This window comes from Mobula birostris, chromosome 5 (assembly GCF_030028105.1).
Source record: "Mobula birostris isolate sMobBir1 chromosome 5, sMobBir1.hap1, whole genome shotgun sequence".
NCBI classification, from domain to species: domain Eukaryota; kingdom Metazoa; phylum Chordata; class Chondrichthyes; order Myliobatiformes; family Myliobatidae; genus Mobula; species Mobula birostris.
The window spans coordinates 129,846,459-129,862,960 of record NC_092374.1 but is presented as its reverse complement, the minus strand read 5'-3'; the positions used below and the strand labels follow the sequence as shown (position 1 = coordinate 129,862,960).

Here is a 16,502-nt window from a genome sequence, read left to right as displayed (position 1 = left end):
AGGGCGTTGTGCTAACTGCCATGGTACCATAGCAGTTGGCGTGACACTATTACAGCTCGAGGCATTGGAGTTTCAACATTATCTGTAAGGAGTCTGTACTCTGGGTGGTCTGGTTTACTTGCACAGTTGAAAGATGTACAGGTTAGTAGGCTGATTGGTCATTGTAAACTGTCCTGTGATTAGATGGAGTTAAAATCAAGAATTGCAGGGTTGCACAGCTCAAAGGACCTGTTCTGCACTGCATCTCTAAACAAAATTCTGTTACAAAGGCCTCTCCGTTAAAACCAACTATCAAGCCCTAAAACTTAAAAAATTGCGAAGCTCACTATACCAAGCTGATGTTCACAGCAACATAAATGAAACTGCTACTTTGATCTGGTCGTCATTGAGCACAGATACTGCACAAAGCGTTATTAAACCAAAACAACCCTATGACAACAAGCACAATACATACCCAGGCTGAGTTGAAGATTGTTCTGTTTCACTAGATCAGTGACTGCAGGACCCGTAAGGAAGTGAAGTAATATTTCGACTCCCACAAGCTGCATGGCTTGCATTACTGGCATGAGAGAGAAGCTGGAATTATTTTGCATTCTTGACATTGCGGGACTTGGAAAAGGAAAGGCTGAAGGGAATTCATACACATGACCATCAGTAAGGAAGGACAATGAAAAGGTAACACGGTTATGCACTACAGAGGGACACAGCTGACAAATCCTAACCTGGCTTCTGTGCAGAGGCAGGTGTTGTAGGTGTACAGATTGAAGTTCTACAAGATATGCTTGTTGAATGTGTAGTTCCATCAGCACCAAAAGCATTCAGTAGCATTGGGACACACACCTGCCATAACACAAGTTTCATTTATATTGCACATATAAACTTGAAAAACATAGCAAATAATGCCAATGATACACTGTGTTACACCACAAATGCTAACCACTCAAACCATGGCACACCCACCCCCTGCATTACTCATATTCCACAGCAATCTTGATCTGATGTGAAATCTACTTGTACTTCAGGAGATGATCTATTGTCAGAAATTTGTTCCTTTGTTATCCTTCCCATGCTCCCCACCCCAACAAACCTGCCCCATTTCTTTAAGCCAAAAAGCTAATTTTGAAATAAAAATTGGGCAATTTAATAATTTCTGCTAAACCAAAACTGATCCAAATTAACTGAGATGCAATGGGATCAACTTTGCAATCTCAGTAACTGAAAATAAGATTACCTATTCCTCTTGAAGTATAGTTGAGCATTGTAGCACAAATCTCAGTGCCCAGCGATTTGACGATAACCCACATTAGACTGTCCCGCCAAATACAAAAGTTATAACAGTCATTATTTTGCAGAACTGTTTCAGAACCACTGTGTCAGAAAAGAAACTGGTTTCAAAGTAAACATTTCCCCACACAAAACCATTGAGCTACCTGAACAGGCTCTGGGTAATGCCAACTTACAAGCATTGGTAAAAACACTTAAAACCAGAGTACAAAGGAACTTGAATCAAAAAGCCAAAATACTTAAGAGTCAAAGTGCACATTTCCCCTCTTTGCATGCAACTGGATGATACTTCCTACCTGTTCAAAGTTAGCAGATAATTGGGGACCCAGCCGCAAAGCCAAATACCACCACACCTCCAGCTTGGCAAGGCCAAGAACCTCAGTCCTAACATGAATAGAACTCAGTGGCTGCATGAGCAAACGGAGCCTTTTTGCACTGCAAAGGATATCTGCAAGCAAAAAAAAAAAAGGCAAGATGGATTTACTGAAGAGGATGATGTAGGGACAGAAATAATTATCAGAAATAAATTCCTGAAAGCCTTTCTTCATGTTTATAAAGCTGTTCTATACACCACACATGTTGCAGTGGGAAACTAAGTTTGAATGAATTGATGACACTGATAAAAGCACCTCACACTCAAACAACTCCGATTATCTTTCACAAAGAGCTTCTATCAAAGTTCTCCATACCAAGTAAATCTAAGGCAGGGAGGAAGTGAAAACTAGTCTTACTGAATGTTATACTGGGAAACTGGAAGAATTTATAACTAAGACAAATTTCCTTTCTCATCCATATTTATCTCACATATAGCTACTGCTTAAGGGACCGAGCCCAACTTAGTTAAGAGCTATGCAAACTGTCAGAAACCCAAGATCAGATTTTTTTTTGACAGCACAGCAGTATTACTTAAATGATTGCAAACAAAGTAACTGCTACACAAAAACAGATATGGTGTACAGTGGATTCTGAGTTATTGGGTCATCAGTTAATCAGAGAAGCTGCCTATTTGGGAAAACTTAAAAACTAATCAAGAAAATAGCCGGTATTACCTTTATTTATTTGGGATACTATGCTGCTTAACTGGGGACAGAAGACTTGCCAAATAGTTTCTACCTAGTGTTGATCTCGTGCATTAGCAAGACTGTTAGATTCCACACCATGCTTCAAGTGAACAGTTTTAATAATCAGCAGTTTCTGTTCAATAATCAGTGATTTTTGTCAATAATAGCTGGTGAAAATTAAGCAGAATGACAATTCAGAACTGTTCTGCTCACTGAGGTTTCCGAGTGAGCAGAACAGTCATCTCCATTCAGGCTTGAAGATACCAGAAACTGCTAGGAGTGAAAATGAAACAACTTCAGTGAAGTTAGAAACTACGAAGTATTTGAAGGTATCGACAATCATCTTGAATGCTGCAATGAAAATGGAGGATGCAATCGTTGAAAGCCTTGCATAAAGACAGTCGATTATCTGCACTATGTATTCATGCTGATTTTGTTCATTTAGTTAATCAAAAGAAAGCTGCAATGTATAGGTACATTGGATGAGTTCCTGTCAACAATAATTAGGAACTAATACAGTTTTATAATACTGTTTTAGTATTGTAGGTGTTATAATTTGTTCTGCAATTCATTTAAATACATAATTTGTTACTTAGTTAAATGGTAGTTTGACTTTTAATACCTTTTTAACTACTTCCTTGAAACTTCCAACTATTTGGGGCAGCCACCTAATTAGGCCAAGATGTACTGATCCTGATGCACCCCAATTAACCAGAATCCACTGTATTTTCCTACAGTTTGAAAGCGTGTGAAGTACAAGGAATATTTAATTTTTAATCTCATTTCCTCAAAATAAAAAATAAGTCTTTACATACCAGAATTTAAAGCAAAATTGTCAATCAAGCTTTTCCAAGCAATGAAAGCTATTTTCTTCACAACTGGAGAACCACTACGAAATCCCAACTCCTCCAAATGCAGGAGAGAGTTAATGAAACTTCCTCCACGATGCAACGACTTGAAAGCAAGCAGAAAAAATGATTACTTTGCTAAAGTGAAAGTTAATTTAACATTCTGAAAACTTGGGAAATTTATTTATTAACAAACATCATTTAGCAATTTCTGATACAATTCTTGATTTATAGTATTTTTTTTTTATTTTTAAATTCTATAAGTGGGCTTTTATTGGAACATTTCCACCATGAGCCATTTCAGATTTCTAGCACTTGTAAATTTTTTTTAAAAATATTTTTATGGAAAACATGCAGTTAAATTAACTTGCAATATCAGTAAGAAAAGCTTAGGCCAAAACATTAACTTGCATATCCCACCCACATTCTCTACAGATAAAACAGTTTCATACAAACCAGAAAATCCTTAGTAACATGAATTGAAAGTATTATTTGATACACCTTTCTCTAATTTTATTTCTCTTAGTGGAAGCAAACAGAAGCAATGGCACTTATAATCTTACCTTTCCCAAAAGCTTCACAAAGAGTGGCCACAACTTCAGCACATATGTTTCATTTTTCGATGTAAATAGCTTCTGCATCTCTGGAATAATTTTCTGAGTTAAAAAAAGGTTTAGAATATTACTCCACTTAAAATACTGTACAAAATGGAAGATTAATGCACATGTCTGCACCAGTCTGTGCTGAATGCAGCAGCTGTTCAGTACAAAATATAGAAAGCAAAATTATATACTGCAAGAACAAAGCAAGTGATTAAATTCACCTTTGTTACCTGTCACTGGAAGGACCAGCATCTACTTCTCATTTCTAATTGCTCTTAGAAATGGTGGAAGTGAGCTATCATTTTGTGCCATAGTAGCCTTTCACTGTTGAGGTCAGAGTCCTTGGATTTGGACTCCACAGTAATGATACATTTCCAGTCCATTAATAGCATACATTTTGGGATGGGAATCCATAAATGTTAAGAGTTGTAAGAACTCCATCACCTCCGCAAGATGAAGATGCGTCCTGAGGAGTTCCTGCCAGCAATATTCTGGTGCTGGGATGATTGGTCACCAACGAACACCTCTTGTGCAAGGAAAGACCAGTTAATTGGGACTTGCTGCAACCTATTGACCCCTCTGATGTATCTTCCGCTATTGGGGGTATATCGGGGGCAGCAGCCGGCCCCGATAGAGTGAGCTGTGATCATCTTCACAGGATGAACCCCTCGTTCCTGGCGGCCTACTACAACATTCTTCTTTGCCTGGGTGATCTTCCTTCCCCCCGAAGCATTCCTGCATAACCCTGGTGCCTAACCACTCCGGGGATCTGTCTTCTCCATCAGATTTCCGCCTGATTAACATTTCTTCAATTATCCTTAGGGCGTTTCATCGGATCCTGGCCTACAGATGGTCCGCAGTGCTGCAACTCCCCTTGAAGCAATTTGGCTTTCTCCAATGTGAGTATTTACCTCTGGTTGCTACACTCAGTTAAATACTGCCATGATAGCAAAAGTCCATCATGGTTCACATTGCCTTTAGAATTGGCCATGTTTCTACAAAGGCTATGATGCAATCTGGAACCTCAAGGTCCTGACAAAACCCAAATTGAAAATTGGCAAGCAATTACTAAGTAAGTTCTGTTTGAGGAGATGGTAATGTAACTGCTCTGGAACAGCTTTGCCAATGACAGCTGGTCAAGTCTTCAGTACTACAGCTGGGAAGCACCTAATCCCGTAGTTTCCAGTAGTCTCAGTATTTTCCTGATCTCACTGGCTGGTCTAAACAATGAAAGTTAGCTTCCACCATGGAGTGAAGTTTCATCATCCTCTCAGTAATATGATATTTTACGTTGCCTTTTATTTTAATTTTAAATATACAAGATCAAAGGACAAAGGACAGATATTGGTCAAGACATACGAGAATGACTTGCCAATTGAAATACTACTTTTGATCAAATAGAGATGGAATATGGTCACTCAGTTTGAGGAATAAATTGTGAGAAGTAATACTGCAGCATGTAACTATACTGCACTTGGCAATTCAGATTACATGCTCAGGACTAGAACCCAGGATTACTACTGAATAATAGTTGACAAGAGTCATGCCCCTGTGTCTCAGTATTTTAAATAAAACAGCAGTATCACTGCAGACCAAAAAAATAGCAACTTGACTGAACACAATGATCTGAATTCCAACTTTTGATTCACTGATGAAATTCACATCACTGTGTTCGGTACAGTTGCTATCTGTCACTTGTCATTGTTGGAACAGGCACTGACATCATCAGAATAGGCCCCACTGGCCTTTCGATCCGCACCACTCTGCAATTCCTGATTTAGCCCTAGCCCAATCATGAGACGATTTACAATGACCAATCAGTATATCTTTAAACTAGGAGGAAACTGGAGCACCCAGAGAAAACTCATGCATTCCACAGGGAGGACGTAGAGACTCCCTACAGGCAACTTCAGAATTAAACTCTGAACTCCGATGGCCCGAGCAGTAATAGTGTCACGTTACTATGGTGGTTTGCGCAATGCCCTGGGGATTAAGTTGCCAGGGCTCCAGAATGAAGCTTAGAAGCTGGATTTTAAGTGGGTGAGGGTTAAAGTTATCATGCTTTGATTTAGCCTTGGGGGCGGGGGTAAGTTGTTGTTAACCAGACATTCTGGGCTACCCTGTATAATATCAAGAATCAACTTTATTTGCCATATACATTTACATGTATTAGGAAAATGCTGTGGTGTTGGCACTACACACAACAAAATGTCACTGAAAGATGACATCAATCATATTCTATATGGAAGCCACAATTTGACTCTTCCTGTGATACAAAGAACTGTCTGGTATCATACTTACTGCCATCATTAAAGGCTCAGTTACAACTGCCACCTCCTGCTGCTTTTGGAGCAGAAGCGGTAGCCCCAATTCCAACGCTGTTGCTGCCCGCAACCGAACCTTGGGAGCAGAATGAACGACGAGAGGAAGTAGCAGCTTGACCCATTGAACAGCGTGCTGTCCCATTTGTTCAGGCGTCTGCTCCAAAAGCCTTTAAAGCAAAAAAAGCAACGTTTCAGAACAGTGCCATCTCTTTTACTTCGTTGTGTGAACAGCATAGGATTCATCTAACAAAGGAAATATTTCATCTTTACAGATATTCCACACTGATTGTATTAAGCTATTGAAAACTGTGGCCCATTTAGCTACTAATTAAGATTCAAGATATAAACTTGTCAAATACAATTAAAGAGCCTACAAAACATTAAATATCAAGATCAAATTATTTGGAAAAAGTACAATTGTGATCAAAATCTTATAAATGATATTAATACTATCAAGCCACCCAAGCACTAGAAATTCTGCACATGCTGGAAATCCAGAGCAACAGACACAAAAACACTGGAGGAACTCAGTAGGTCAGACAGCATCTACGGAAATGAATAAACAGACAATGTTTCGGGCTGAGTCCCTTCACCAGGATTGAGAAGAATGGGGGAAAGTGCTGTAACTTTAAAAAAAAAATTGTGGGGAGAGGAAGGAGACTCGCTAGGTGATAGGTGAAGCCAAGTGGGTGTGAAAGGTCAAGGGCTGGAGAAGGAATCTGACAGGAGAGGAGAGTGGACCATGGGAGATGGGGGGGCAGGGGGAGGCACCCAGAGGAAAGAGAAAATAAAACAGCAAGTAAGAATAGGTAAAAGGTCAGGTGAGGTAAAGAGGAAGTGGGAGGAAGGGAAAGCTGTTTACCATCGTGTTGGAGCCTACTCAGACGGAATACAAGGTGTTACTCCTTCACCCTGGGAGTGGCAACATCTTGGCACAAGAGAAGGCCACAGATCGACATGTCAGAACAGGAACCCTGCTCGTGGCCGATGATGTGGAAGTGTTTGAAGTACTCCCCTTATTTATGATCGGTCTCGTTGTTTAGAGGAGGCTGCATCAGAAGCACCAGACATGATAAACAACTCCAACAGATTCACTTGTGAGTGTTGCCTCAGCTGGAAGGACTGTTTGGGGCCCTGAATGGAGGAGGTGCGTGAGCAGGTGTAGCACTTAGTCCACTTGCAGGAATAAGTGCCAGGAGGGGTGGGGAAGAGAGGTAAAGATGTTTAGTAGTAGGATCCTACCACTAGTATTTTAAAAAAACAAACTTATTCTGCAAGTTGGAATTTTGCACAACATGGATGTGCAAGGTTAACTTTCTTAATGGTGACATGATTATAAATTTCCCCCTCACACAATATAACTGCAAAGTTTATGCAGGAATGATTTTGCAATCTTAATATTTCATAATTGACTATTCCCAATGCTCCACAACTGAGGAATTTTCAACAGAAAATCAGATGATGCTAACACTTCTTTCAGCCAAAGAGACTGCAAAATTCTGTCACTGTCAATCTTAAATCTAATGTCTTCTTTACAAGTTTGAAAGTCTAAACATACAATCATGAAATCTGAATTTACAATCAGTCTAGCTTTTTGCTGCCTTCCTGATGGCTTTGGCCCAAAATCTCAACTGTTTGTTTCCCCCCATAGATGCTGCCTGACTTAAGTTCCTCAAGTGTTCTGTCTGTCGAACATGTACTCCTTGTGATATTTTATGCTAAATGGCAAAGTAACTTAACCTATGGAAATTTTAATATTCACTTTTCCCACTGTACTAGGTGAATAAAGCAATGGTGTATCGAATCACAATGCTGCTGCTTTGTTTGTGTCTCTATTTACTAAACATCCACCCAACAGCAATGTACATTGGCAATTGGACGATTGGGACTGAAGAAACCAAGTGCTGATCTTCACAACCAGTCAGTCCAGACTAGCACTGGACCTAGTTTCACTTCTCCTGGGAAAAGTGAGACCACTCTGGATTGGAATTTCTTTAGTCAGAGTGGCAAATCTGTGAAATTCATTACCACAGACAGCTGTGAAGGCCAAGTCATTTGGTATATTTGAAGTGGTTCTTGATAACTAAGGGCAAAGGTTTATGGGGGCAGGGAAGGAGAATGACAGTGGGAGGGATAATAAATCAGCCACAATGGAATGGTGCTCCATGCCTTATGGTTAAATGTGTACACATTTTTACTAGAATCACAATACTGATGAATTGCATCTTAAACTAAATCTTCCATATTGACAATTTAATGTCTTTACTTTGCAAGATACATTTCAAAACCTGAACACAATGTTACTTTGACCCCACACTTACCTCACAATAAGATTTAGTGCTTCATGTTCAACAACCACTGACTGCTGATCTCTAGTAAATATTGTTTCCACTGCTGAAAGTATTTTTGGAACCTAAATATACCAAAGTATAATGCACACATTTTAAAGTGAACTACTTTTAATCAAATACTCAAACTGAAACATGGAGATTTAATTCATACAATCAGAATCAATCATGATCATTGACATATGATTTGAAATTTGCTGTTTTGCAGCAGTACAGGGTAGAAGATTCTACAGATTAGAAAAACAAATACTGTGCAAAATAAGAAGGTAGTACACATGGACTATTCAGAAATCTGATGGTAGAGGGGGAAGAAGTCATTGAGTATGGGTCTCCAGGATCCTGTATCTCATTCTGGATATTAGTACCAAGACGAGGACGTCCCTGATTGAGAGAGAGTCCTTTATGATGGATGCTACCTTCTTAAGGCACTGTCTCTTGACAATGTCCTCAATGATGGGGATGGCTGTGCCCATGATGGAGCTAGCTGAGTCATAATGCTGGTGTGAACCAGTTGAACAATTTCTTTTGTAAAAGCAACAAACTTGCTATGAGAATCGTATTTCAAGCATAAAAACTTGTCACCGACAAATCATTTCATCCCACCCTCTCTCGTCTTTATAATGAGGATCTGACCTCTCTGCTGTGTCCTAATGCAGGCTTTTGACAATTCATTCCCTCTTAACCCCCATAAATGCTGCTCAACCTGCTGAGATCCTTCAGCAGATAATCCCCCTCCTCCCTATATTTCAGATCTACAATCCTTGCATATCCCAAGTCCGGATGGTGTATTTTGTTTTGGTTTAATTAAATAAATAGAAAAATTCAAAGATGTTTACATTGTAAAACTCACCTCTTTTTCAATGACTTCAGGACTAAAGGTCTGCTTAGCCATTACCCAAAGTGCCCTTGTACACGTATTCTTATCAGTTGAGGTGACTGCAATGTCACAGAGTGTCAAAAGCAACTGTTTAGCTTCAGGTGCTGCAGGGGAAACAGAAAAGAGGGTATTCTAATGTTAAATACTACAATAAAATGTATGGCCAGATTATCACTACACTAGGAAATTCAGAACAAGTGAATGGGATCTGCATAAGGCAGTTATACTACTGGATAATTTACACAATTAAACAAAAATATAAATCTCACTGGGTGTCGGGGTAGAGATATGTCTCTACCAAAGGAGTAAAGTGATCCTTCCCTCCGCTAGTCTGTAGGTCACCCTTGGGCAAGGTGTAGTACCTGCTCAGCACCCCACCAACCACCCCCCACCCCCCTTCAGCATCACGAGAAACCATGGGAGCAGGTGGTGGATGGTCATATGAGCAGCTGGTGCATATGACAAATCCTGGTTATGTGACAACTGATGCCAGGCAAACAATCTCTGTAGAGTATTGATAATGGCTGGCATCACCTGCCTTCTAAGACACTGCCCAGAAGTAGGCAAAGGCACACCACTTCTGTAGAAAAATTTGCCAAGAACAATCATGGTCATGGATAGGACATGATCACCCACGTATTATGATATGACACATTATGATGATAAATCTCAATTGATCAGAAAACACATTAAACTATTGTAAAACCCTCGCACAAAGACAGCTGTAATTGAGAAGTACCTGACAACGCAGCACTAATACTACTGTGAAAGACACAAAATCCCAAGGCCTGTAGCGCAGCATTACAAAGTTCCAAATCCAAATTGGAAAGATGACCCTTCATGAACAAAGAGAAAATGAAATTTCATGATCAACAAGTAGGCTTTTAAGTAAAATGGCACAACATATTAAAAAATGGAGTCATGAAGCTATTATTATAGATAGAAAGAGAGAAAAACAAAATCGGTAATATCAGCAAGTATTTACTCCAAGAGAAGCATAAAAATTACAACCTAGAGCAGTGTTATCAGATAATTTCTAGTCAGATAACCATCACACATTATGTTCCATCTACTCCAACCAATGTTTGTAAAAACAAGGCCAGAACACTCCACAAGCAACTCCACTGGGATTAAGAGCATAAGGCAACTTGACTGAAATGAGTTCCAATAGGGCCATGACAAAGAAGGATGGTTCCTTTAGTGGAGGAGTTCCCAACTTGAGGTCCACAAACCCCTTAATGGTATTGGTCCATGGCATTAAAAAAGTGTTGGGAATTCCTGCTTTAGTGGAATATTTTAGAAATGAAGACAACCATTTTAAAGTAAAGGTCACTCTTTTAAGAAAGCAAATCTTTTTTTCCCATGAGTCTGTAGGACTCCTGCTCACCAGTCTGTATAGTTTTAAAGGGACAACAGATAGATATAGCAAGGGGGATGAAAAAGATTCAAGAGTCAAGCTGAAGTTACAATCTTATTATGTGGCCAACCAAGCTTCAGAGGAGCAGCAATCGCACTTGCTGTTAATTCAAATGACATGTTCTTTTTCCACTCTAAGAGCATTTTCTTGAACTAATTAATGATGAGAGTTTTCAAGTTAACTAACAGGAGGATGGTAGGCTTTTGGGGCATTTGCATCATTCTGCAGCATAACACATGCTGTGATTGGCTCTCAAATTACTCACCAGCAATTGCTTATCACCAAGAAAACTGCAATACTGCTCATCATTCAAGGTACCCCACACACAAGGAAAATTAATCCATGAGTTGTCTGGCAACTCATTCAAATTAATAAATGGACCAAGGGAAAGACCGATGGGTTCATATTCTTCACACTTTTCCAACAAATACTTCATCAGAAATGCAAATATCAAAAACAAATATACAATTTATCTTACATAGTTACAATTCCACTAACCACCCTCTGCTAGCTATGTCCAAGTTATCAGAAAGGAATGTACATACAAAAATGAAACATATTACCCCAACCCAGGGATAGGAGCCTTTCAAAGAGCTTGCAATTACTGAATGCTAAGAATAAACAACTTATTCTAGTGTTCCTAGTTAATTTAGTTTTCCACTTTCTAAATGAAAGCAATTAGCAAAGAAGTGAATTCTTTCACTGCAAGAGGCCAGATGGTGCTGACAGCTCGCTGGTGGTTGTGCAAGTTTCTAGTGCTTGAGTCAGCACATTGCAGATTTCCACACTTGCATACTGTAGCAACAATGCTTAAGCTGAGAAACATTTTGTTACTGGACTCACAAATTAGGGGCAAATAAACTTATACATGGTCACATTTCACCCATCTTGAGCACAATTCCATTCATTTCAAAGTTGTTTTAAAGAAACAAAAAAAATACACAAAATCTATGCATTATGTTCTTAATTTAGTAACAATTAATATTTTTAACAGATAAGATTTAACTCACTTTCAAATTGCTTACAATTAGACATGCTGTGGATTAATGTGACAAAGACTAGCAGAAGTATTGGGTCAGACTGCACTCAAGCCAGCCTAAAGCCCCTCCCAATTTGAAGTCAAATCTAAACTATAGTAAAAATCAAATCAGAGTAGTGTAGCAGTTAATACAACATTACACCTCAGGGTGTCAGGGTTTGGGGTTCAATCCCAGCATCCTCTGTAAGGAGCCTCTATACATCCTCACATTGGGAAGTGTGGGTTTCCTCAGGGTGCTCCAGTTTCCTCCCATGGCCCAAAGGCGTGTCGGATGGGTTTAATGGTCATTGTAAATTGTCCCGTGATGAGGTTAGAGCTGATCGGAGGTAGCCGCTTGAAGGGCTAGATGGCCTACTCTGCACAGTAATCTCTAAAAAAAGAATAAAGTCTGGATTACAAACTAGTGAGTGCAGATAGGGCAAAGTGCAGAAAGATGGTATGGGCAGAAAGGTTTTGGATTCCTGGAACACAGGGACCTGTACAATTTGGATGGTGCCATTGTAGTGTAGTTGTTAGCGGGGCAGAGTTCAATTCTGACATCACCTCTAAGGAATTGGTACATTGTCCCTGTGGAATACGTGGGTTAACTCCGGGTGTTCTGGTTTTCTCCCACAGTCCAAAGATGTACCAGATAGATAGGTTGACTGGTCATTGTAAATTGTGCCGTGATTAGGTTAGGGGTAAATCAGGGCTGTCAGGGGTTGTTGGGGTGGTGGTGCTTAAAGAGCCAGAAAGGCCTGCTCCGCTAAATAAATTTCTCTGGAAAGACTGACTAATCAAAAGCATGCCAAGACTAAACAGATCCATCAGTGCTAACTAAACAGCAAGGGGACAGACTCAATAAATTATTCTTAAATTTCAACACTCCTATGAAAGCGGCTTGGTAAAATTTCACCTTGATGCACCAAAACTTACTTTAAGTACGTCACAGAGTCGAGTAAACTGTTTGCCAACTGCACCAGCAAATTCCTTTCCATCTTCTCCACTAAGGCGACTTAAATAATGAATGAATACAACATGATTATTATACAACATGATTAGTTACTCTACAAAGATTAGCTGAAGTATTTTAGATTTAAATCGAGAAAAAAAAAAATTGCAAATGCTGGAAATATGGTTTTCATCCTGAATGTTAACAATGTTTCGCTATGCACAGATGCTCCCTAAGCTGTTAAGCATTTCCATAAACACGAGAGTTTCTGTAAATGCTGTAATTCCAAAGCAACACAAAATGTTAGAGAAACTCAGCAGCATCCATGGAAGTGAATAAACAGTCCATGTTTCCAGCCAAGACCCTTAATCGGTTCTGAAACAGGAGGAAGCCAGAATAAAAAGTTAGGGAGTGGGAAGGGAAGCTGGCAGGTAATAAGGTGAGACAAGGTGAGGAGGAGGGATGAAGTGAGAAACTGGGAAGTGATAGGTGGAAGAGGTAAAGGGCTGAAGGAATCTGATAGAAAAGGAGAGTGCAGCATGGAAGAAAGGGAAGGAGGAGGGGCACCAGAGAGATGGGATAGGGAGGTGAGGCAAAGAAAAGGGGTAGGAGGGGAGCAAGAATGGGGAAATGGAAGAAAGGGAAGGGGGGAGAAATTACTAGAAGTTAGAGAAATCAGTGTCCAGGTCAACTATCTCCCTCCTGGCACTTACCTACAAGCAGTAGAAGTGCAACATTTTCCCTTATACCTCTTCCCTCACCACCGTTCAGGGCCCCACACTCCTTCAAGGTGAGGTAACCCCTCATTTGCTAATCTGTCGGGTCATCCACCGTACCCAGTGTTCCCCAGTGCAGCCTCCTCTACATCAGAGGGACATCCATGTAAAGCAGGCGGAGGGGAGTTTAGAGAGATGTCAGAGGTAGCTTCACACAGAGACTGGCAAGTGCCTGAAACACACTGCGAGGGGTGATGGTGGAAGGAGATTTAAGAGATTCTTATCTTGGCATATGATGCAAGCAAAATGGAGGATTATGGGCTGTGTTCAAAGTACATTTATTATCAAAGTATGCATACCATACATAACCTTGAGGTTCATCTTCTTGCAAGCAGCCACAAAACACAAAAAAAAATCCATGAAAAAACCCACAAAGATCAAACATTCAATGTCTAAAAGTAAAAAAAAAGATTGTGCAAATATTAAAAAGGAGACAAATAACAGAAAGAACATGGACTGTACAGCCCCCAAAAGTGAGCCCGCATCCACAGAGCCAGGTCCAGCACTGCGGTGAGTGCCAATGACTGCTGAGTCAGTTCACAGCTGGGGCGAGTAAAGGCTCACAGAGTAGTGAGATGAACAGCCGTTCATCCATCGCTTCCGCTTTGACACCTTAACCTGGCTTGGTCCTCAAGTCCGCTAAACCTCTGTTTAGCACAACTCCCAAAGGACAACTACAGGCTGCAAACTCAAGAAAATCTGTAGATGCTAGAAGTCCAAGCAAAACACACTAAATGGAGGAACTTAACAGGCCAGGCAGCACCTATGGGAAAAAAAAAACAGTCGATGTTTCCGGACGAGACCCTTCAGTAGGACGACAGGCTGCAGACTGCAGCAATCGTAGTCCAGAAAAAATATTTAATAGAATATCTAGTTTTGCTTGCTCCCCGCAAAACGCCGCCATGTCTCATCAGTGCCATCCTGCCAGAAGTATCAGGAAGGATGAAGTAGGTTTATATAGGTCAACACAACCTCATGGGCTGAAGGGCCCATTTTGTGCTGTACTGTTCTACAAACTAGGTAACTGACTGGACAAAATTAAAATATATACACACCTAATTTTGATAAGATGTAATTTATTAGGTGCCCTCAATGTTGTAGCGAGAAACAACAGAATCTTTAAATACTGTAAACTTCAAAAGAAACTAAAAACTGCCATATCAGACAAAAAGGGTCATCTTATCTTCAGAGTCACGTCACCTTTTTCAAATTGCTGACTATTATTTCTACTGACCTGGATATGGTAAGGTAGGCATCAACCTGCTCTGTAGATGATACAGAGGAGTCTTCCAAGGTCGCCAACAGTGGTAACAGGCCAGAAGCGGCTGGATGAACAGCAGCCATCATTCTGGTGCTCAGAACTCTGGGGGAATGAAACAAAGTCAGTCAAAACTATCCTTAGTTTCAATTTGACATTCTTAATTCCTTCTCAAAGAAACCTGTTGATCAAGATCATCATCAAATCCGAACTCAGCAGGTCAGGCAGCATCTATGGAAATGAATAAGCAATTGATAACCCTTCTTCAGGACTGAGAAGGGGGAAGGCAATAAAGGTTTCACAATACCACTAAAAACTAAACAGAAACGTATTACACCCCTTAAACTGTAGATCTGAGGCAACCAGAATCACTTCAAGCAGATAACGTGACTCTGATTATGATAAAAGCAGAATGAAAGCAAGATAAAGGTATTTAAATCATTTGAACAAATACCTTTAACTATCAGTAAACTTCATGGGTATATATGCATTCAACTGTATCGCTCCTATCTCAGCCCCTACCTTGGATGTTTTGACTTAGGAGGAAACAAACACATTAATCTACCCAGTGAGGGAATTCTAGACTATTTTTGCCGAGTGCAAGTTTTACATTAAGCACAGGATGAATGGAAAGGACACGGAGGGATCATTGAGGGAAAACCGAACTGTATAGCACAGGGACAGGCTGCCTGCACGTTGCCTATACACTGTACCCCCCCCACCGCTTCCTGTCTGCTCACGCCCAAATGCCTCAAACATTGCTACTCCTTCAGTTTCTGCCACTTCTCCAGGCAGCAAATTCCAGGCACTTCAGAGTTCAAAGTACATTTATTAACCAAAGTATGTATATATAATACGAACTTGAGATTTGTCTCCTTACAGGCAGCCACATAACAAAGAAACCCAATGGAACCCATTAAAAAAGATGACCAAACACCCAATGTGCAGAGAGGAAAAAACAAAATCATGCAAACAATAAAAATGAGCAAACAGCATCCAGAACAAAGTGAACCCAGTCACAAAACCTGGAGCAGGCCACAGCTTCAGTTCAACACAGAACTGAGTAAACACCACAGAGGAGCAAACACAACTGTCCCAATCCTCCCCTCTAGGCTTAACACCTTGCCTTTTCAATTCATCTGACCTGGTGTTTAAATCGTCCAAACATCAGGTCATTCCTCACTCTAGGATCCAGGCTCCGTTGCTTCAATATGCTCTGGGCCTAGATCTGCTGTCACATTTCCGCCCATACCCGATCTTTCCACATCAGCCACACCAGCGCTTAGATTGATGGCCCTCAATTCTACCTCAGCTCCGTTCATCTTAAATCTCCCTTAACCTCACATCACACCAGCTTGCTTTGACCCTCAACTCAGCCTCACCTTTGCTCACCTCCACATTGTGTGCAGTAATCGTTTACCATAAATTTAAACCAGAAAAATGTCACTAATGAAGTATTGAGTCAAATTTATTTGCCAACAATAAGTAGATGCTGGTGAAGCCCAGCAATATCTTAAACCAGAACACTCAACACTATGTAGAAAAGTTGCCTTGGAGATTTCTTTTCCCCTTTCACCATAAAGCTCTACCCTCTAGTATTTGACATTGCCATCCTGGAAAGAGAGATTGCATACCCTACCTATGCCTCACTTCCCCTGAGCCTTCAACACTCCAGAGAAAACAATCCAAGTTTGCCCAATCTCACAGTGTAGCTAATCCAGGCAACATCCTGGTGAA

At 40.4% G+C, this 16,502-nt stretch overlaps 1 protein-coding gene across 4 annotated transcripts in view; it reads right to left on the bottom strand.

Moving 5' to 3' along the window:
• rif1 (replication timing regulatory factor 1) overlaps positions 1 to 16,502 on the bottom strand; it is a 91,921-nt gene that overhangs the window by 57,672 nt on the left and 17,747 nt on the right. For 3 of the 4 annotated variants that reach the window (XM_072258663.1, XM_072258662.1, XM_072258664.1), the window contains exons 2-12: positions 14,742 to 14,870; positions 12,716 to 12,794; positions 10,084 to 10,180; positions 9,318 to 9,448; positions 8,441 to 8,532; positions 6,097 to 6,286; positions 3,757 to 3,849; positions 3,161 to 3,299; positions 1,581 to 1,732; positions 723 to 840; positions 455 to 559 (exon numbers count right to left, since the gene is read on the bottom strand). In XM_072258663.1, the coding sequence (XP_072114764.1) occupies positions 455 to 559; positions 723 to 840; positions 1,581 to 1,732; positions 3,161 to 3,299; positions 3,757 to 3,849; positions 6,097 to 6,286; positions 8,441 to 8,532; positions 9,318 to 9,448; positions 10,084 to 10,180; positions 12,716 to 12,794; positions 14,742 to 14,854 (1,309 nt within the window). In that variant the 5' untranslated portion in view covers positions 14,855 to 14,870. Of the gene's footprint in view, positions 1 to 454; positions 626 to 722; positions 841 to 1,580; positions 1,733 to 3,160; positions 3,300 to 3,756; positions 3,850 to 6,096; positions 6,287 to 8,440; positions 8,533 to 9,317; positions 9,449 to 10,083; positions 10,181 to 12,715; positions 12,795 to 14,741; positions 14,871 to 16,502 lie in introns of all 4 variants that reach the window. The other variant, XM_072258665.1, reaches the window with a different exon arrangement.